This window comes from Vipera ursinii (assembly GCF_947247035.1).
Source record: "Vipera ursinii genome assembly, chromosome: Z".
Lineage (NCBI taxonomy): Eukaryota > Metazoa > Chordata > Lepidosauria > Squamata > Viperidae > Vipera > Vipera ursinii.
The window spans coordinates 29,236,476-29,258,568 of record NC_139517.1 but is presented as its reverse complement, the minus strand read 5'-3'; the positions used below and the strand labels follow the sequence as shown (position 1 = coordinate 29,258,568).

General features: G+C 39.7%; 1 protein-coding gene across 1 annotated transcript in view; it reads right to left on the bottom strand.

Moving 5' to 3' along the window:
* MPP3 (MAGUK p55 scaffold protein 3) overlaps positions 1-17,250 on the bottom strand; it is an 80,509-nt gene extending 63,259 nt beyond the window's left edge. Inside the window, exons 1-4 of the mRNA XM_083376269.1 lie at positions 17,184-17,250; positions 15,558-15,676; positions 9,321-9,398; positions 7,123-7,203 (exon numbers count right to left, since the gene is read on the bottom strand). Coding sequence (XP_083232395.1) covers positions 7,123-7,203; positions 9,321-9,398; positions 15,558-15,676; positions 17,184-17,208 — 303 coding nt within the window. The 5' untranslated portion in view covers positions 17,209-17,250. The remainder of the gene's footprint in view (positions 1-7,122; positions 7,204-9,320; positions 9,399-15,557; positions 15,677-17,183) is intronic.
* Positions 17,251-22,093: the final 4,843 nt, after the last annotated feature.

The following is a 22,093-nucleotide window of genomic DNA, read 5'->3' as shown; positions in this document are numbered from 1 at the left end:
ATGTTAACAATACTGGTGGAAAAGGAACTCCAAAAAGAAAGGAGAGTTGAATACAAGGTTGTCTACTTCAAGGAAAAATGGCTTTTCAGAATTTTAGACAGAGAAATGTTTTCCCCACCTACTTCCCAATTATTTTAAATTTGAGATATTAGGGACCGCATGTGTGAATCTCTACATACCAAGCAAGCATGGAAATTCTACTCATCCTTGTTGCCAAAGAAAAAGTAATTTTACCTGTCTTTAAAAGGCCATGGTGTTTATTTTTATCCATTCCACCTTCTGCTCACCAGAATGTATAGTAGCTCACTAGCCATTTCTGAATAAAAAAAACCCACTTCCACTGGATATAACAGAAAGAAATAATTGGAGAGAGGAGGCTTTACCCATTCATTCCCTGTCCTCTGTTTTTTCCCAAAATAGCCCTCAAACACTTCCAAACATTTCTGTTCGCTTCTTCCTTCCCTGGGATTTCAGCAGCTAGGTTGGCACATCACACTAACCTTAAATCCAGGGTAACAAAAATATAATTGCTATATTCACTTAAGATACAATGCCTAAACAAATATGTGATGGCTTAGTTTACACAACACACTACGATAATGGGTGGTTTGCTACAAGACGTTAACCAAAACCCATCCAACCCCATTTTAAATGTATTGTGAAAATCTAGTTACTATGTACTTGCTGGCAAACTCGAAACACATTCTGCACCCTGTCTCAACAGAGGGCAATTTTCTAGCATTCAGTGCCAAACTTTGCTTTTTGTCCTGTCAGGAGTCCTCAGGGGTTTGGCTTGTGATCTGACGATGTCATGGGAAAAGGTAAGGCCAAATGCTCAATTTGTTTAGGGTAATACTGAAGAGCCATTAATTAATATTTAACAGTATCATGGTCACATGAAGTGTTAGTTTCATTTTATACTGCTGTGGTAACACCACACCTGGAATATTGCATCCAGTTTTGGCCACTATGATACAAAAAAATACTGAGAGCGCAGAGAAGAGCCACAAAGATGATTAGGGGGCTGGAGGCTAAAACATGATGAACAGTTGCAGAAAATGGGTTTGTCTAGTCTAACAGGGAATGATCCAACCTAGAGTTAAGAAGAAATTTGCTGTCAGTGAGAACAATTAACCAGTGGAACGGCTTGTCTTCATCACTGGAGGCTTTCAAGAAGAGATTGGACAGCCATTTGTCCACCATGGCATAGCATCTCCTGCATGAGCAGGAGGTTGGACTAGATTTCCAAAGTCTGTTCCAACTCTGTTATTCTGTATTCTATATTTAAGAGGTGCATTTTTGCCCCTTATAAACTATATACATTTGGGGGGCGGGGGGAAAGGCTTGGTTTTGGAATGCATGGATATCTTAAATTGCTCAAGATTTTTCATCCATTTTGTTTCACCTAAGGTAATGCAATGAATCTCCCTCTAAGGTTTATCCACACATCCTCCTTGCCCTCACTTTAAGATTTACCTACCACATATTGAAGACCTTTCCTCACAAGGTGTAACTTCTGCAGCTTGCCAATGTGTGGTTGAAGCAGGAGCAAAGTGATCCAGGCAAGGAACCAGTGTTTTCATGGGAAGTTGGAAGAAAATTTTCCATGCCAGACGTTCAATGTTGCATAGAGAATTCTATGGACAATTGGCCACTTTTGGTCTCTACAGTTCCTAACTTAACACTATTCATTTAGTGACTGTTCAAAGTTACAACAGTGTTGAAAAAAAATGACTTACAGCCAGCCCTCATACTTACAACCATCAGAGCACCACCATGGTCACATGATCAAAATTTAGGCACTTGTTAACTGGCATATGTTTATGCTGGTCCCAGGGTCACCATTTGAGACTTCCCAGATAGTTTCAGACAAGCAAAGTCAATGGGAAAATCCACTGTGATTTACTTTAAAAAGTAAAAAAAATGATAAAATTGGCTCAACTCACTTAATGACAAATGTCCTGTCCCTATTGTGATCATAAGTTGAGGACTACTGTAATTGGCCTGGAGCAGGAGTGTCCCTTCACTCAGATGCTGGTTCTTCTCTTCTTTGGTCATTTCTGTTCTGGCTGCCAGAGGGAACTGAACCTCATCACACCAGCCTGTACTGTTCCTTTTCTTAGTTTTGCCCAGAGGAATACTGATCTCATGAAAGATCAACAGCGCATATATAAGGAACTGATATTCCCATCAGTATACAAATCAAAGGGCTATGTAGGGCTCCCATGGGAGATCAAAGAGAGAGAGAAAGAGGAAAAGAGAGGCTCTCTGTCATGGTTGGCTAAGTCTGCACAGAACTAGTCAGCATACCCTGAGTGCATTCACCCGTGTTATATCCCCGGTGTTTTCACAGAGCTTCATTCCCAGGTATCCCTTGCTGACAATAGACATTTGGAAAGAAAAAGATTGGGAAAGAGAGGACTGTGATCCTTGAAAGGCAGTCTGTACTGTACCAAACAGTGCAGACTAGCTGCTGCAAAATAAGGAATGATAGGGAAGGGAAGGAGAAAGTAAATATTCTCAGTGCCTCAGCTGCACACCTGGCCCAGCCAAAAGCATTGCGAGAGCTTTGGACGATAGAGCTGAGAAACATCCAAGGAAAAAGGCAGTGGAGTGGAAGGCTCCCAGTTCTTGCAACAAGAAGATGATATTGAATTCTGCTTTTTTATAGCTCAGAACTTTGAACCTCCTTGTCTGCTTCAAAGCAGCTTGCAAGTTTCTCTTCTGCCCCAAAGCACTGTTTTTCTTCAGCCCATAGAGTCATTCACTGCATAGAAAATAACATGTGTTGCAGTAGCTCCTCCAGCCTCATGGCAGAGGTACAAAAATACTGTGGACTGCTATGTGGGCAGCATTTTCGTAAGTGATGTAGTGTCCCTCTTTCTCGGGTTGGGGGGGAAGCACCTTCATGAGGGTTAAAGGAGAATCAGGCTTAAATATGTAAATAAAGTTTATTATAAATATAATAATCCCTAATCAGCATAAACATCTACAAAATCTAAGCACCTACACCTAAGTACCATTCAGTATGCATGTTTGAAGGTTTTAAAGCCACATTTATTTTTTAGCAGATTGATTAACAGGATTTCTCTCTCTCTCTCTCTCTCTCTCTCTCTTTTTTTTTTTTTTTTTTACTGTCATGACCTGAAATAGTTCTCTGTTCTCTGTTCCGACTGGTTGGCTTGAATGCCTCCTTTCTCTTAAAAAGCACTAAAAGCCAAAGAAAAGGGTCACAGGAGTTGGTCCTACCACCCACCCTCCAAGGATGTCATGGGCTGCCTGTGGGCTCATGAACCTCAGGATATCCATTTTTGCAGTTTATGGGTCTTATGTAAACATATACTTTTTATATTTCGGATAAATACAGCTGCATAATTACGTATGTCTGCCACCCACTCCCATTCTCAGCCAAGTGGAGAAGAAGTCTTCACTGGGTATATTAAATGTAATCTCTTTTAATTTCCAATTCTTTTGTGCATGGGTTTCTTTTAGTAGATTCTGAATTTATAATAGACCTCTGCAATTCGAATGCCTTTGTCTTCAGTTTCTTAGTCAGTACAAGTTATTAAAACACTCTCATTAAAACCCTGTTTATCATCTGCATATTCAAATCTAATGGGAAGGAAAGTAAAGGATTCCCTTGCAGAGTAGAAGAATAAAGTTCTGATATGATAACAAGAGGGAACAACTATTTCTGTTACAGAGAGAGAATCTGGACCCAAGAAGCAAAGGGTTTAAATAAACATTAACAAATTTGCAGAAGGTAAGTAAAATTGCAGGTTAGGAAAGGATGAAAAAACCCAAAGCTTAGCAGCTTTCAGTTCATACCATCCGTGCAAAGTACTTCTTAGCTAAAAAAAAAAAAAGCTTTCATATCCGTCATCTGTCCTTTCCCTATTCATCTTCTGAAGTAGGGTAAATTATGAAAAGCTTTATTCTACTTTTCTCCCATGCAAGATATTAAAGACACAGAATGAAAACCTTAGGGGATAACTATATTGCAGAATTCAGGATAGAATTACCCATTAACCTTAAGGAGCATTAAAAAGCATTTTTTGAAAAACAAATCCCAGGCAGAATGACTTTAAAAGGAGTAGCAAGATATTGCCTGAGCATGGACTCATAAATTCCTAAATACTGTCTTCTCACCACTAGAGAATCAGCAGGAATGCAGATAAATGGATCAGTAGGGCAGACCTCCCAACGTTTGGGAGCAACCATGGAGGGGAAAGAATGTCTAAAGGGCAAGATAGCAGATGCAGTGTTGCAATGCAGTCCTGCCTCTTGTATGCCTTGTCATGTGCCATAAAAAAGGGAAGTGTCTATAGCAGGGGTCTTCAAACTTGGCCCTTTTATGACTTGTGGACTTCAACTCCCAGAATTCCTCAGCCAGCCACGCTGGCTGAGGAATTCTGGGAGTTGAAGTCCACAAGTCATAAAAGGGCCAAGTTTGAAGACCCCTGGTCTATAGCCACCATTCAAGCCACACACATGGATTCTCATATCTAGGAGCAAACCCTAAGCTCCCAGTGCACAACTCCCTGTCTATGGTGTGGAGCTTCCCATAGCTAGGTGGCTGGAGAAGGATCTCCTTATGATGACAAGGCTGACATCCACTCTGGAACATCCTCCTGAATGTGTGCCTGGCACAAATGTTGTCATCTTTCTAGTGCCATGCATTGCTATTTGTATTTTTTCTGAACACAAACCCCCTCTGGCCCCAAAGCCCTACATCACAAGTTGATCTCCGCTCCTCGCTTCTTATGGCCAGCCCTACTACTAGCCAAAGTGAAGCAGCCATTTCAGACATCTGCTGGGTAGCTAGAACCTCATCAACTTTAACACGTATGACTTCAATACCCAAAATTTTCCATCCAGCATGTGTGTGGGCAGGGATGGGGCAACCTGAACCTAGTGGCACATCCTTCATTCCACCCTATCACAACATGTGGATGTTCAAAAGTAAGTATGGCTGAACATTTCAGATCCATTTTTATTTTGGAGAGTTGGAAAGATGTTTGGAGAACCGAACTGACACTTTACAGCTTACAAAAGCTAAAACATCCTTAAAAACTTTGAACCCCTTAAAATTAAGCCAAATGTTCTTAAGGTGGGGGTGTTAACATACAAAATAAATTAGTTTTAGAAGTTCTTTGCCTGGTATTTAGCTGTAAATCCAAGATCTTCTGATACTTCACTTTTTAGATCCACACAGACTAGACTAGGCAGAAATCTCACAGAGAGGGCTCAGCAGATTAATAATCTTTTCTGCAGGTAAGAATGAAACCGTACAAATCAGTTGATTTGCTGCTGCCAAAAAAAGGCACAAATACAGGTAGTCCTCAACTTATGACCACAACTGAGCCCGAAATTTCTGTTGCTAAGCAAGACAGTGGTTAAGTGAGTTTTGCCCCAATTAATGACTTTTCTAGCCGCAGTGAAGTGAATCACTGCAGTTGTTCACGGTTGTTAAGTGAATCTGGCTTCCCCATTGACTTTGCTTATCAGAGGGTCCCAATCACATGGCTTCCCGGACATTACAATCATCACAAATATATGCTAGTTGCCAAGGATCTGAATTTTGATCATGTGACCATGGGGATGTTGCAATGGTCATAAATATGAAAAATGGTCATAAGTCACTTTTTTCAGTGTTGTTCTAACTTTGAACAGTCACTAAACGAATAGTTGTAAGTCGAGGACTATCTGTGATCTGGTATTTAAAACTCACTCTCTTTCTCACACCCCTGCTATAAATTAATGGATTCCTGGCATGATGATCGATAGCCTTGAAACTGAATAACTGCTACACATTAACACAACTACCACCATTGGCTCCCACTTGAATCCGCACAAGTTAAGTTTAAGGGGGGAACTTTCTCCCTTTAAGGGACTCTCCAGCTCCCCAAATTGGAAAAAAGAAGTAGCTTTCTCTGGCCTAACTCCTGCAGATCCCATATAGGGGTAAAAGGGACACCTGGAGTAAACAAAATCAAGCACCTCCTCTGTATATATATAACCCTTCTTTTCATCAGGAAAGTTGATACAAGTAAAGATGGAAGCCATTTGAAAGGAGGGTTATGGCACCCTTTCACTCTAGAAATTGTTTCTCCACTACAAAATGGGAACATATAATTGGGCATAAGGAGTCATCTGGAGGAACAAGAGGAAAAACTGCAACCAAGACAATGGCAAGATAAAAGAAATCAGAGTCCAGGGCAGAAATGCAATTTAAGTAAGCACCTCAGACATGAAGCTCCTTACTTATCATGAAGAAAAAGGGAAGTAGGGAGGAAGGAAAGGGGAAGCACGTTCAGACTTGCATGATTATATTATTAAAACTCTATAATAAGAGTAATATTAGCTTGCATGTCTTTAATTTCCACATTTGTTCTATTTCAGCTCTTTTCAACGTTTCCGGCTCTGCAGACTGCTGATATGGCGGGGTGGGGGGTGGGGGGAAGAGAAGAGGTGATGGCTTTACGCGCTCACTCACTGCTTGCATGGCTGGTACCGGGGTACGTAGTGTGGGCTGGTACCGGGGTACGTAGTGTGTGGGTGGGGGACCTCTGATCTACTTGACAGAAGGATAGATGGATGGAAAGAGGAATGGACGGATAGACAGACAATCAAACTAGGCTGCCAAAATCTGGACAGACAATAGTTGTCAGCAAAGAATCAGATGTTTCAGATGTCTCTTTGCTGCCTTCTTGGAGTCACTTTTGTAGCCCCAGATTAATATTCCTAACAAAATAGACTATGAGAATAATTGTCATTCTCAACGAATCCTTCAGTGCCCATACTATGTGGCAAATATTAATTCCAATCAAACTCTTTTATTTCTTTATGGCTGAATTCTGTAAACATTTTATTCTTTATCCATTCTCACTGACTAGAAATCCCATCCTTACAGCAGGCAGAGGGTAAAAAAATCTTCTGAAGATCCTGTGAAATTGTGCAGCAGGAATCAGCTTTAGCCTGTTACACGTTAAGTGATGGCAAAACTCTAAAATTGTTAAAAAGAAGATGACTAAAGCCACAGTTCCCACTTGCTATATCCGAAGGACGTGAATGCTTGCACCAGCAGTCTCTCCTTGAGCTACAAATAAGAAAGCCTTTTACCCTGAGATGGGGAGTCGAGAGCAACTGAAGCAGTTCCTTTTCATCGTTATTCATCGGTGCAGTCTGCAATTCTTCTATCACCTTAATAAAGAAAAAAGGGAGAAATTTACCCACAAACAAAACAGACAAGACGATGAATATTTTTCTTATTACACTTCCAGTGATTTGTTTGTTAATTTTAGGATCACACTCTAGAAAAGGACAACTGTCCAGAGGAGAAGTCCTGGAATGTATCAGAATGACAGAATAACAGAGCTGGAAGGGACTTGGAAGGTCTTCTGGTCCAACTCTTGTATCATCCTTCGTCTGGTGCGCCAGTTGCGGCCCTATCTGGACCGAGATGCCCTACGCACAGTCACCCATGCGCTCGTGACCTCCCGGCTAGACTACTGCAACGCTCTCTACATGGGGCTGCCCTTGAGGACCACACGGAGGCTTCAACTGGTGCAGAATGCAGCCGCATGAGTTGTTATGGGAGTTTCCTGATACTCCCGTGTAACACCTCTTCTCCGTGAGCTGCATTCCGGTTGCCCTCCGGGTGAGATTCAAGATGCTGGTAATGACCTATAAAGCTCTGAATGGCTTGGGTCCGGATTATCTAAGGGAACACCTGCTGCCGGCATCAACTTCCCATCGTCCTGTGCGCTCCCACAGGGAGGGCCTTCTCAGGGTGCCGACGGTTAAGGAGTGCCGGCGGGTGATCCCCAGGGGGAGGGCATTCTCTGTGGGCGCACCTGCCTTTTGGAATGATTTACCGGTGGAACTTTGGACCGCCCCCGATCTGCGTACATTTCGCCGGGATCTGAAAACCTGGTTTTTTGATCTATCAGGCCTGGACTGAAGGGGTTTTAGCTTTTAGTATTGTTTTAATTGTTGGGCTTATGTAATTTAATCTATTTTAATTTATACTATTTTTATATTATATTTTATGCTGCCCTGTAAACCGCCCTGAGTCCTTTGGGAATAGGGCGGTATAAAAATTTAATTAAATAAAATAAATAAATAAATAAATAAATCCTGCAACATACATAGAATTAAAAAGGACCAAAGAAACACAGGGAGATGACTTAAAGCATCTACTTCCAGCAATCTTCATTTATAAATATTTCACCAATATTCTAAGAAGGCCACTCTCCAAAAATCAAGAAAGGCACAACTGAGGTTCTTCTAAGCAGTTTCCTTTATTGTTCCCTGTCTATAGGCAGAAATCTTGCCAAACTGAAGATTATTTACTCCATTAAACATATACTCTGAGAACTTGCTAAGGAGAAGCTATTTTAACTCTCTCCCATCCAAACTATTTAAACTTTGCTGTCTTTTGCTCCTCCGGAATGCCTCCAGACTACATTCCACCATTAAACTGGTGGGTGACTTAGCCCAGCACTTTGCTTCGTGGGTAGGTGATGGCAGCCCAACGCTCCCCTGCCTAGAAGAAGGCGTAAGTAAACTGAAGGTGGTTTAATTCATCCTTGAGATCCATAAATGGAAAGCAGTTTCACTAGTTTGACTTTTGATTTATGTTTTGACTAGCCACTTCCCCTAGGAAAACCTTTTTGCGGGGAGACAAAGTTGTGCATACTTCCAGGCATTTTGTGAGAGTACTATGCACAACGTGGTCTCAGAATTTCAAGATTGTCATCCAGTCAAAAAAAAAAAAGAAAAAATTGGCAATGTCTGGATTTATTTCCTGATGGGCAACATTATGTTCAGCCTTGCTGGAGAAAGCAGACTGTCCGTGAAGTTTTCTGAACATACAGAATATTTTCTACTGCTAAGTTAAGATCCCTTATAAAGAAAGAGCGAAGAATGTAATGGATGTACTGTAATTTCTGAGAATTCACAGTCAGTCGAATCTCACTAACAATTCAGAATGGAAGCAATTCAAAACTGACAAGCAGCAAGGAGAAGATGTCCAATCCTATCCATGCATCAATTCCTCGATTCTAAGTTGTGCCACCCAGCAATTTCCCCCAGCTCTAATATTAAGGCAAAGTGATCCAGAGAAGCCCTTCTCCCACATTGTGCCATTTGATGTGAAAAGGATGCCCACCAAAACTTTCATCTTGCAATCCCACAGCTGTTCTTTAAAGCAGTGTTTCTCAGCCTCAGCAAGTTTAACACTGCAGTGAAAAAACGGCACACTGAAGACAGCTCTTCATTCTGTTTCCTTCCCTTTGCTCTCTCCCTGATGAACTTACATCTTCAGCAAGAGCAGAGGCATTATGCAGTACTGGGACCGGGCTTTGTTGTTCATAATGGCACAATTTTTCATGAATCTGAAACAGAAAACAGACAATATACACATGTACGCACGTACCAAAACCTCCAGTGGTTGGAGCTATCTAAGAAACAGATCCTTTCAAGACAAGATTTATTTCAATCAAATGAAATATCTAACATGTGAGACGGTGGAAAAGAAAGACCTGATCCAGTTTCCCATTTTACTCTCAATCAGTTTGAGAACCTATACGGTGCCTAGAACATAACAGGCTTCTTTTAAAATAAATAAATCTTTGGCTACAGCAGCATCTGCTGCCTGACGGCTCTTGCAATTTTTATTTTCTTAGCACAGGATGCTTGAGGGCTGATAGGGCTGCAGAACGAATACTCTTTAGGTGGGAAAGCAGCAGATGCCAGCGATACCCTCTCTACAACTCAGTGCATCTTTGAAAACAACAAAAATCATATTCTGTCCCCAAAGCAGAAATACACAAAATATTTATGGTGTGAACAATCCTCCTGAGCCCCAGAGCTTCTCCATGAGTTACCATGTATTTATTTATTTGTGATTTTTATAGGCAATACAGAAAAATTAGTAACATGTAAGAAGTTGAGGGGAGGGGAGAGTTGGGGAGGTTTGGGGAGAGGGGAGGGGGAGGGGAGGGGTTTTGTATTCAAAAATGTACTGTAAAACTTTTCAATAAAAAAAAGAAGTTGCATATTAATGGTTTTGAATTCTTTATTAATTCAGTTTAGGCCAATAAATAATATTGAATAATAATTGTAATACTTTACATATAATAATATATAAATGTCATTACAATATAATATATAATTATAATGTAATATTTAATAATAATAATAATAATAATATATTAATTAGTTGTATTTAATGTGAGTTAGGTTTAAACAGAAATTGCTTCCAGTTAAAATTCACTCAAATGAAATTCTCATTCCAGGTTCTGACCACTTTTTGAACCAAATATCTGTACAAGGTTGGGTGCCTTGATTCCCTAGCAAAAGGATTGTGTGTCCAAGTTCCCAGTTTTTCTATCAGACTGGTATCTTATATATGCTAATCAGGGAGCTAAACATTTGGTGAAGCATTTTGACAATCCCATTTTAGTTCTATTCTTTGAATATTGATTATATTCCTTGAATTCCACATACTACACTGTTTGATTTCTCACTAGTCTCTCAATCTCTTCCCTGGGCATTTTTTGGACATGCCATGAAATTAATATTGTTTTATGGAGGAACAAATACATGCTTTGGCTTCTGAGGACTATAGAATACCATAGGTTCAGGTCGCACACAATTTCTTAGCCAAACTGGTCATTGATGAGACACAAGTTGCCTTCTGGGTATTCTGTGATTGACCACAACCAATTATGGCAATCATGCTGTGAATGGACTGGATCCCATTCTATGACTACTGTTTTGCAGGAAATGCACAGCATACTTTCCAGTTCCAAATTTGACTAAAGGTCTGAAAAAATTGACATCTCCTATAATAATACATCACCCATAACCCAACCAAAATAATTATAAGTTTCTTAAAGAAAAACTATGCACTATTGGTACAGTATAAATATCAATGCTAGGCATTGATGTTGCAGAAACAGAATTTATCTACTTGTATTTCTTTTGAATGCGCTGTTCCCTCCAAAAGTGTTTCTATCCATTGTTATTAGCTGAAAATACAGTCTCCAAGTTCTGCAGAGAGCTTTGTAAACCATGTTATCAAAAATAATGTTTACAACCATTGTATTCTAGTGGTTTTCTTTCCTTTCAAATTGTGAGCAAAGACCTTGAATACAAGCTTTATTATCAGGCTTATTTCAAAGAGATTCAGTCTGTTTGTTTTAAAAAACACATTTTCACAAGTAGATTCATTTGCAGCAAGATCCAATTGGTTTAAAAAGAGGAATTTGAAGGCAATTTTTTGTGGGCTAAAATGCTGCCCTTCTAAATCTAAATTGTTTGCCTTGCATATTTAACTCCAATTCACTGCAAATCTGTGTTGACAGTAGACTTTTCCATTCCATGAAACAGCTAAAGTTCTTTAACAATATGACAACTTTGTAAACAACTTCAGTAAACTTTGATTTCACAGACCTTGTTTAGCAAACCTGGCCAAAACAGACAAAATCTAGCCATTCTGCATGCTAGTGCACATGAATAAAATTCTGGTAGTCATTTTACATACAGATAATCCTTGGTTTACGACTGGTCGCTTAGTCATCATTCAAAATTATGATAGATCCTGAAAAAATTTCCGATGGCCACCCCTTCCCTACAGTCACACGACCACATTTTCAACACTCAGCAACTGGACCACATTTACAGGGTTCACTTTACCACCACCTCATTCACTTAACCACCGCTGCAAAAAAAGTTGTAAAATGGTGTGTGTCATGCGATGACCCAATTAACAACCATCATGACTTTCGACCATAATAATAGGCTCTAGTTGAGGACTACCTGTATACATTTGTTAGTTTACATATGCATAAAATATATAAAATGCATAAAACATACATGCACCTGGGGACTTCCGGTGGCTCCGCGGCGACGGAGACAGCCTTCCCGGGCTGCCCGCGGCTCAGCTGTTGTTTTTTCGCCCGAAACAGCGCCGATCAGCTGTTTGGGCGAATTTGAAGCCCCCTCCTCGGGAGAAGAGGAGGGGGCGAGCTCCCAGGTAGGGGTAGAGTTCTCCAGGGCCGCCTGAGCTTATGGCTTGGGCGGCTGAAGGATTGAACTCCCCCGTAGCCTGGGCTGCTCCCAGCTGGCCGGCACCTCTGCTCCTGATTTCTTGGAGCAGAGCCAGGCGTCTGCGACCACCCCTGCCTGAAGGAATGATTATGGATTAAAGGAGCAGGCAGAGCGATACAAGAGGAAAAGGTGAAGAGGATTATTATATTTTACTCTCCAGCTTGATGGACTTTTTTGGATTATAAATCTGAAGTGAAAGTGCGTCACATTTGGTAAAAGATGGCGGCTAAACCACCCCCTAAAACTCTTCGGAGTGCTGGAACTTCTCCTGTGCAACAATCATTACTGCAGGCGCTACATCCTCCTGATGTATTGACATCAAAGGACTTACAAGATGCTCTTGAAAAGCACACCCAGGTAATTTTGGAATCAATTAATGATAGATTTGTAAAGATGGAGGAGAAATTGGAGAAATTGGAGGAGAGAATGGAGGAGAGGATGGAACAGAAGTTCAGAGTGATGAAGGCAGACATCTTGTCTTCAGAGTGTAAAGTGGCTCGCTGTGTGGAAGAATTGGAGGAAAAGCTAGAAGATTTGACTCAAAAGAATGCTATATTAGAAGCAAAAGTATTGGAGAATGAAGATAAAGTGGAAAAAGAACTGAGTCTTGCTCAATATTACCAGATGCAGTTTGCCATTAGAGTTAGAGGCTTAAAGGAGAATACCAAGGAAGATCTAAAGCAGCTGGTTTCTGAGGCTTTTGAAGTAGTGTTGAAACAGCCAGCATCTGAAATAAAAGGAGGCATGGATAAAGTGTTTCGTGTGAATTCATGGATTGCTAGACAGAGAAAGTTGCCTAGAGATGTGGTGGTATATTTTGCAAAAAGGGAAACTAGAGATGAAGTTATACGAGCTGCTTATGATACTAAAGTTGTGATTGCTAATCAAGAAGTTTTGGTCTTAAAAGAAATTCCTCCAAAGATTTTAAGGAGAAGGAAGGATTTTACATTTCTTGTGCAAGAGCTCAAGCAACGAGATATAAGGTTCAGATGGGAGATCCCAGTTGGGTTGATGGTGACGCACGAAGGTAAAGGGTACCGTCTGGTTACTGTGATGCAAGCGTGTGATTTCTATAATAATGTTCTAAATGCAACGCCATTAACACTTCTGGAAGCTGAAAAGGGATCTGGAGAAGGAGTGCATCAAGAGGTCGAAGGTGGTCAGATAGAAGACAATGGTGTTGGAGGACATCAAGACACAACTTCGTCGGATGATTCTATAGAACAGAGGGTGACGCGTGCTGCTGCAAAACGATCTAAGAAGAGAAAATAGCAGGATTTGCAGAAGTCTATGGAATTTTTACGACGTATTCATAGTCAAGTATGGGAGGTGGGAAAAGATCTGGGTGTAGACACAATATATTTTTATATGTGGTGGTTTTGTGGAAAGGGTGAGTTTTTTTTGGATTAGAGTTTGGTGCAATATATAGAAGATTTCCAAATGGAGGTTAAAGTTTTGTTCGCAATCTTTTTTATTGTTTGGAATAATTATAGATGTGGTACTGGAAGAGGAACGGCCGACTACAGAAGAGTGGACTTTAAAGTTTTCTGATTTGGTTGAGGTGGCGAAGATTTTGGTTAATTTGAAAGATTATTTGTAAGAACGCTATATCATGGAATGGACAAAATGGATGGAGTCTATTTAGGACAAGTATAGGGTTGAGAAGTATTATGTAGTATTTGAATAATTCTTTTTTCCTTTTTTTTTCTCTTCTGTTTTTTTTTCTCTTTCTATTTTGGGGTTTTTTTTCCTTGTTTTTAATGTATATTTAATATTATTAAGGTTTGTTTTATCCTATATAAGCTAGAAAGTGTTTTTTTTATTTTAGTTTTTTATATATATTTAATATTGCTAAGGTTTGTTTTATCCTATATAAGCTAGAGAGTGATGGATTTTAGAATTTATAGTTGTTAGTACATGGTTGCTTATGTTTGCCTTTCTTTTTTTTTTATATATATATATATACCTTGTATTCAGCTCTGGGAAGTCGGGGGGGAGGGGGGAGGGGGGGAAGTAGGGGGGGAGGAGGGAGGGAGGGAGGGGGGGAGGTAGGGGGGAGGAGGGAGGGGGAAGGGGTTTTTTTTTAAAGGAAAATTGTATTTTAAAACTTTTCAATAAAAAAAAACATACATGCACCTGGATTTAAAAGACATTGCCTCCTCCCACTAACCATTAAACCCTTCATTTAATGCATCTTAAAATCAGGAATTATTTCACTGACAAACTTTTTTTCATTCCATCTGATGCACTAACAAAACATCTATGCAATTAGAACCAGAGGATGAGAAGACTAGTTTCTCTTGATATTTCATTTCTCTCAATTGCATTTTCCTTTACATTCATGAATTATGCATTTGTTTTCAGGAGCCCAAGTTTCACTATTTTCAATTAAAACCCAGTTTTCTATGCCTACAACTTAAAGTGTCTTCCATCCAATTGACAGGTTATTTTCAGGAATTCTATCATGTGTGTGAGGTAAAAACACTAGCAAGTATCAAGGTTATCAAGTTTCAATCAGATCAGATTAAGTCTTCTTATTTTACAAGCCTTTTCTCTAAGCATAACTTTCCAAATTGTTTTTTTCCCATCACTTTTTGGGGGGGCGGGGGCGGGGAGGGGGTAACTTGTCCATGCTGTTCCAAATCATTTCCTCGTCCCTTTAGAAAACATTATTTCCCATTCATGGTCATAAGAAACCAAAGAACTATCACATGTTTTGTTTTCCAAATATTTCCAAATCCAATGCATATAATCACTTGTGCATTCAAGCAGGAAACTGTATGTTGTGCAGTGGAAAGGTTTGCTTCTTTCACTGATTACAGCCTAAGAACATCAGAAGAGCTTTAGACCTACTAAAGCTGTTTCTCCAGGGGTCATCAAAAGCTTCCTCAGGGATGCGGTAGGGTAAAAAATAAAACCTCAAACTACAAATAGATAGCGACAACTGTATAACTGAGGCCCAGCTCTTCTGTATGTGCACTCACATCATGCTCAAGAACAAGGAGCAGGGCTTTAATTGCACAGTCACAACTGCCATCTTGATTCCTATCACCATCATCCCATATTCTGCTTATTATGATCAATGGCCCACAAAGAAAATACAACACAATATTCTCAAAGTCTGATAGATTCTGGCAGTCTTAGCTTCCATCACTTTCTTATCACACCACTGGACCCTAAATTATGTAAAATCTTTACTATTAATACACCAAAAAAGGGCCCAGCCTGGGTGAAAACTCAAAGTATGCCAAGCCAAGTATCATTGAGAAACTATGGAATGTTATGTTGTGGGTGTTCACAAAACTTTATGTGTGCTCAGAAACATGCTCTGCAGCATATTCACATGTCACAATGTCCAATTTTGAGCCCCAAGTTTGAATATCAGACAGAGGAAAACTAGGAAGCTAACAGCAAGGTTTTCTCTAAAGAAAAATATTTACTTTCATTAAGCAGCTCAGACTTCTCTCACTAAAAATGTCTCTCAGGAATACCATCTCCTCCTTATGATTGGAGTCAGGCCTCAGCTGTGAGGTCAGGAGTGCAAGCGTCTCATGCAAACCTAAAGGATCAATATAAAAGGGACTGGTCAGAATGCCCATGATCAAATTGTAAAATAGCATTTTACAGAAGTTTAATCTATCCCAAAGAAGGACTTCATAACATTACTTTGAAATGTCAGCTTAAAGCCAGAAAACTGGAAGAAAAAAATCCCTTTTAAAGCAGTGTCTCTCAAACTTGCAACTTTAAAATGTCTGGACTTCAACTCCCAGAATTCCTTAAAGTTTACTTTTCACATTTCTGGAGATTCCAGTTCCGAATCCAAACTTTTATTTATTGGACAAAGACAGTCCAGGTCTGCCAAACAATAACAGTGACAATAGAAAATGTACTTTCATCCTGAAGCCTATTCTTAGAATTCCATCTCAACAGGAAAATTTCTTAGCATGTTCTGCTATTATTTTGGTACCCAGGCTTTCAAGAATCTTTTTCTTTGTCGATTTTGTATCTTTTATTTATTCCACTGAATACAAGATTGCTTTTAGCAACCAATTCTAGCTACTTCACCTATCTGATTATCATAACTTTTACACCATTTTTCTACATGTAAGTTCAGAGCTCCATACCAGCAAGATCAGAGTCAAAATGGGACATATAAGAAAAAATGGAAGGATTAGTTGAAAACTATTCCAAATCTGTGCAAATGGCTTCTTAGAATGGGAGTGATTAACTCAAGGAGAAAAGCCTTAATCATCATGTACATCCTTAAATGCTGGGTATCAGCTGGAAAAGAAAAGTGGAGTCAAGAGAAAGGCAGAACTTCATTGTTCTTAGAATAGGTATTAGTAACTTCTGAGCTGGAGCAATGTAATGCCATAGGTACCAAAATGTAAACATTTTAAAATACTATATAAAAAAGCAAAGCACATAAATCAAAATCAATTAAACATATTTATTTCACGTTGGAAGTCAACAGTTACCATCTGGTGCAGAATTTTCCAAACTTGAGAATTTCAAGATCTGTGGACTTCAACTTCCAGAATTCCCCAACCAGTCTGAAGTTCCAAGTCTGAAAAACACTGATCTAGTGGCATGGTACATGTGGCCATACCTGCCACACCACATTGTTAATTACTAATCCCCTCTTCCCAAGACTATAACAACTCTAAATCTAATCTATTCTGGATGACTACATCTTCCAAATATCCACTGGGAATTCGGTCCCAATTCAGTTGAACTGGCCATACTTCAGGGCCATCAGATATGAGAAAATTGACTTATAATCTGAAAAAGAAATGGCCAAAGGGCACTGCTTTTTGTTTGTTTTTTTACATTTTATATAGGTTTAACGAGATTAGGTTTCCTTTTGTTGTTAAATTTGCTTTGGGTTTTTTACTATCAGCTTACTTTAAACTAGGCATGTGTTCAGATCAGTACATGAATAGCACTAGAAACTGACTTATCTTTAGAGGCTTCTGGATCTCCAATTTCATGTACGATAGTTACAGAAAAACACATTTTCAAAACATAAATTTAGAATGATATAATGATTAAGGTAGCAGAAATACCTGAATCTTCAGATAGGACGGGCATGGTATGTTTCTTGCTCGCTATCTACAGATCCACGTGATCAATTCACTTTCAACAGCTATAATTTCCACACCAACAGAATGCCTGTAATCAAAGAAAAGACAACACTGTTTGTTTGACAATTTGAAAGAATGTTAAAATATTTGCTTTCTAAAGTCAAATACAGATAGAATTATCTCTAATTCAGTTATTGTATGGCTTCATTGCCTTTGCTGTTTGGAGCAATTATTAATGATGGTTGGTAGAAAGGGACAAATTAATCCAAACTGGAAGAAAGGATGGATGTGATCAGAAGACACTCACATCATTGTGGAAAGATCTACCTTAAAAATGGATAAATCCAACTGACTTCACAACTACATAAATACATCCCCCATCTGCAGGTATCAAAAAGCTTAATGCAAACATGCAGTTTCATGACTCTCCCAGGAGCATCACAGTCCTATCATGTAAAGCAGGGCTGTCAAACTGCCGGCCTGCGGGCAGGATGCATCATGCCGAAACTGCGCCCACCCCAGCTCCGGCAATGGGGAAAAAGTCGCGATACGTCACGACACGTCACGTGATGTTGTGAGTTTGACACCCCTGATGTAAAGGAATCCTAGCTCAATGAGGCTTTCATCTTAAGCAGGTGGTTCTCAACCCTGAGCAACTTTAAGATGTGTGGATTTCAACTCCCAGAATTCTGCTTCTTAAAGCTGCTGAGTTTGAGAAGTACTAGTCTAAACTACTGTCTAAGTCTCTCCTGCACTCGTACCAATCACAACCTTCCTATTCCTCATCTAGCACTGGCAATATGATAACATGCCCACTTCATGGATTGCAGAGTTATGGGTTAGTAAAAAATGAGGTTAATTTAAAATAAAACAGTGAAATATTCCAGTTTTCCTCTAGCTAAATTGGAAAACAGAGGATAGTCCCCAAATCTTTAAACAAAGCACATTGGCAGGCCATGTTTTGCTCTGCACTAAACATGTGCAGCCATTACTGATCAAGCCATTACTGATCCCCAGTTATAAGCACACTTTCCCAAAACTGCACTTTTTATCACTAAGGGGAAAAATAGTTTCTTTTTCAATGTGGGACCCCTACAATTCGGTAAGTTAAGCGTCTGATCCAAAAAACACTTCCCACTCTCAGCGTATATTTACTGAACAATCTGATGAAAGCAATGCAAATTGCAATAGACATACTGTCTAATAAGTAGGCTGCATTCTATGCATACCCAGCTATGTGGAAATAAGCTCTGCTGGATTTAAAGCTATCCCAGGCTGGGTACACCAACTATGTTAATCACAAAGTGATTAGTTTGATTTTGATTTACCATCTTAAGTGAAGTCAGCCAGTATCACCTGAAAACTATTGTGTTCAAAAATAAATCACTTGTTGCACTTTATGCTTGGCTGTATTTTTAATTCTTTGGCTTCCAAGGTCCATAGGGAATGAAAATTATTATATATTTGTCTTTATTTATATAAATAACTCAAGATGGCAAACAGACCTAATACTCATTCTATTCCTATTTTTCCCGCAACAACCCTGTGAGATGAATTGATCTGAGAGAGAGTGGCTGACCCAAGGTCACCTAGCTGGCTTTCATGCCTAAGGTGGGACTAGAACTCACAGGTCTCCTGGTATATAGACTGGTGCTTTAACCATTAGTCCTGTAACGGCCTGATCTAAAATAAGCAGAATCAATGTTTTAACCTATTTGGAGGGGCACAGCTGGAGAAATATTTAAGAGTTTTGTCCATTAACTTTCCCTGATGGGAAAAATCAGCCCATTTGGGAGGGGGATAAGACTTGGGGGAGGGGAAAGAATATGAAATGACAGCCTTGACCTTCTGCAAGTGTTAAGACACCATGTTGTCCTGAAAAACACTACCCAGAGTCATGACACACTCATCAAAAAGTTGGCAAAATGTTGGCAGGACAGTGCTTTGGACTATAAAAGGGTAATGATGACCCTTGAATAATCTATCTCTGGGTAAGGACAACCATTTGCAGAAGCATGCCCATATAAATATTTGTTTCTTAAGTCCTTGTCTTCAAGATTCAGTTTCTTATCTGCTCACCTAGAAATAGCTGCAACTCAAAGGATAGTCCTGGACCGTTTTGCATAGTACGAAAGAACTGTATCATTTGTTGACCTCTATGCTTTAACTTTGGTTTCTTTTCCCCCATCTACTTAATATTATCTTTTTCAGCAGGGTGTTCTCCACCCATGTCACACTTGTTTTCATTTGTCTCAGCCTTCTCATCAGTTAGATCTGCACATGTAGACTATGTGAAAATGGGATTAGGTAGTCTATGATTTATCATGTTCTTGTATTAACATATTGTGTGAATTTGATTGTGAGTCATAATATAAATCCTTTGGTATGGCCATATCATGCTTATGAGAACACAGTAATTAAATTCTGTTTACCCTGGTTTTCAGTTTAGTATGCTGTATGCACTACAGCTGGACATGTAAAATGTGGCAGTTGTGAACAGAGGTTGAATAACAATAATACTGTTGTGCTGCACTCTTGTCCATGAGTCATTGCACCAATGACTATCTTGTGATAAGACAACAACACCAGCACTGACTGTCAACCTATTTATCAGGTAATTATAAGCAACTCATATAGAAAAGTTCAATAACTTATGTGTATTTCTCTGAATTTTCTCGGTTAGAATCATACAGTGTATAATTCCTAGAGCATCAGGGGTTTCAGACAAATCTACATTTACTCCATGTGAGAAAATATTCATATAATCTGGCCCTCCCCAACCTTATTGTGATTTTATTCTCCTTGTACATTGGGAGAGTACCAAGTCAGGAAAGGCTGATAACCATCCATACACATAGTCTTTGTTTAGCAACAACCCCATTTATAGACCATTCACAATTATAATGGTGATGAAAAAGTAGTTTTGCAACCAATCTTCACATTCATGACCTTTGCCAGTCTGTAAAAAAAGGAAAGTTGAAGTAAGATCATAAACATGATTACAATTTCACTTAGCAACCACTTCACTTAACAACCAGGTTGCTGTCTTAGTTGAGATTGCTAAATGAGGACTATTCGTAGTTAAATTGCCAGCATTCACATAGTTACAACCCTAACTGAGCCTAGCAAATACAGTCTTAAGTTGTGATAGTCATAAAGTGAACATTTTGGTCATTACACAAGCCCACTGTTCATTATGGGGTGTTTTTTTCCCCCCAGAAATAAATGCTGGCAAAAATGTCATAAAGCACGGCCTCCTGATCATAGGGTGCTGCAAACAGCCATAAATATGGGACCTTTTGCTGAGCAACAAAATGCGGTCACATGACCATGGCAGGATCCCAACACTGGAATCTCAAACAGGACCCCTTGCAGGGGAGGATGTGTTTGTCATAACTTCAACTGGTTGCTAAGCAACTAATCATAAGTCAAGACTACCTATATTATCTTTTGCTGTTGCGTTAACAAGGTTTTGAAGCTGAGCACGATACTTGCTATCCATACTAATGTATTCTGCTTGAGATAGGATGACCATCTTAAAATTACTTTTGATTCAAACTTGATCCCTAGTGACTTTATGAATATGTAGGTTTTCTATATATATATTTTTTGCAACAATGTGAAAGGAATGTCAATAATGCCAATAATGTTTTTCATCTTTCTTTTCAAACCTTTAACCCTGAAATTCCCCAGCGGCACCTTATTCAAGCACAGCAAGCTAAGCCGTGCTTAACTTCAAAGCCCAGGAAAGCTCAGCTGGATTCCACCCCACGCTCAGATAGCATCATCTTAGTTTGATCCCATTCTGAAAATTAGGATGTTGCACAGGGGAAAAAAATCCCAGCATTGTTAAAATAAATAGTTCTTCTTATAGTTGCTGCAAATGCAGCAGTTTTAAGCAGAATTCCTCTGTCATCAGTACTGAATTGTACCTTCTAATATTCATCATCCAGTGGTGAAAAAGAAAGGTGGGGGTGGGTTGCTTTTTACAGCCACCCTCCTCTTCCATCTACTTATTTCACTGCTACCTAACTGAGAAGGATATTGTGAAGGATTTGTAGAAATGAGAATGGAAAAGCCTATGTTTTGGGTCAACAATCCAAACTCTCCAGATTCTGGAAGGGAGAAAGGCTCATTTCAATTCAGGATGACAGTGGGAAGACCTTTGGAGAAATTATTCCTCTGTAAATTTTAATTTCATTCCTTCACAGTATCAATGGAACTCACTTCCTGGAATATGTAAAATACTCAACACATATCTTAATCTAACAAACCAATCAGGTACACTGTTACAGTAAAAACAACTGCAAACTTAGTTTCACAGGACAACCAAATACCATGTTTCCCTGAAAATAAAACCGGGTCTTTTTTTTGCCTCCAAAAGAGGCACCAGGTCTTATTTTTGGGATAGGCCTTACCAAACCTCCAGCACCGACAGCCCCACCCAGCTAGTCCACTTCTTCTGGGGCCCAAGTTCTGCAGCTGCATTCGGGCCTGCATTTTGCAGTTAGGCCTTTCCAGAAGGCCTAAGCAGCTGGGTACCAAGTTATGGATTCAATCCATAGCTTGGTTCTTGGCTGCACAGGCCTTCCGGAAAGCCCTGTGACTGAGAAATGCAGGCCTGTCTGCAGAAGAAGCTTCAGAAGAAGAAATGGGCCGGCAAGGCCTGGTTGCAAGCTAAGTGGTGCAGGGAGGGTGGGGCAGCTCCACACCCCTATCCCAACCCTAGCTTGATTTTTAGGTATGTGTCTCATCCCAAAACTAGGGCCTATTTTTGGGATAGGGCTTATATTAGGCCCACCCCAAAAATCAAGCTAGGGCTTATTGTTGGTGTAGTAGGGCTTACGCATGTGTACAGGTATGTACATAGTACCGTAACCTCCACCTGCAAA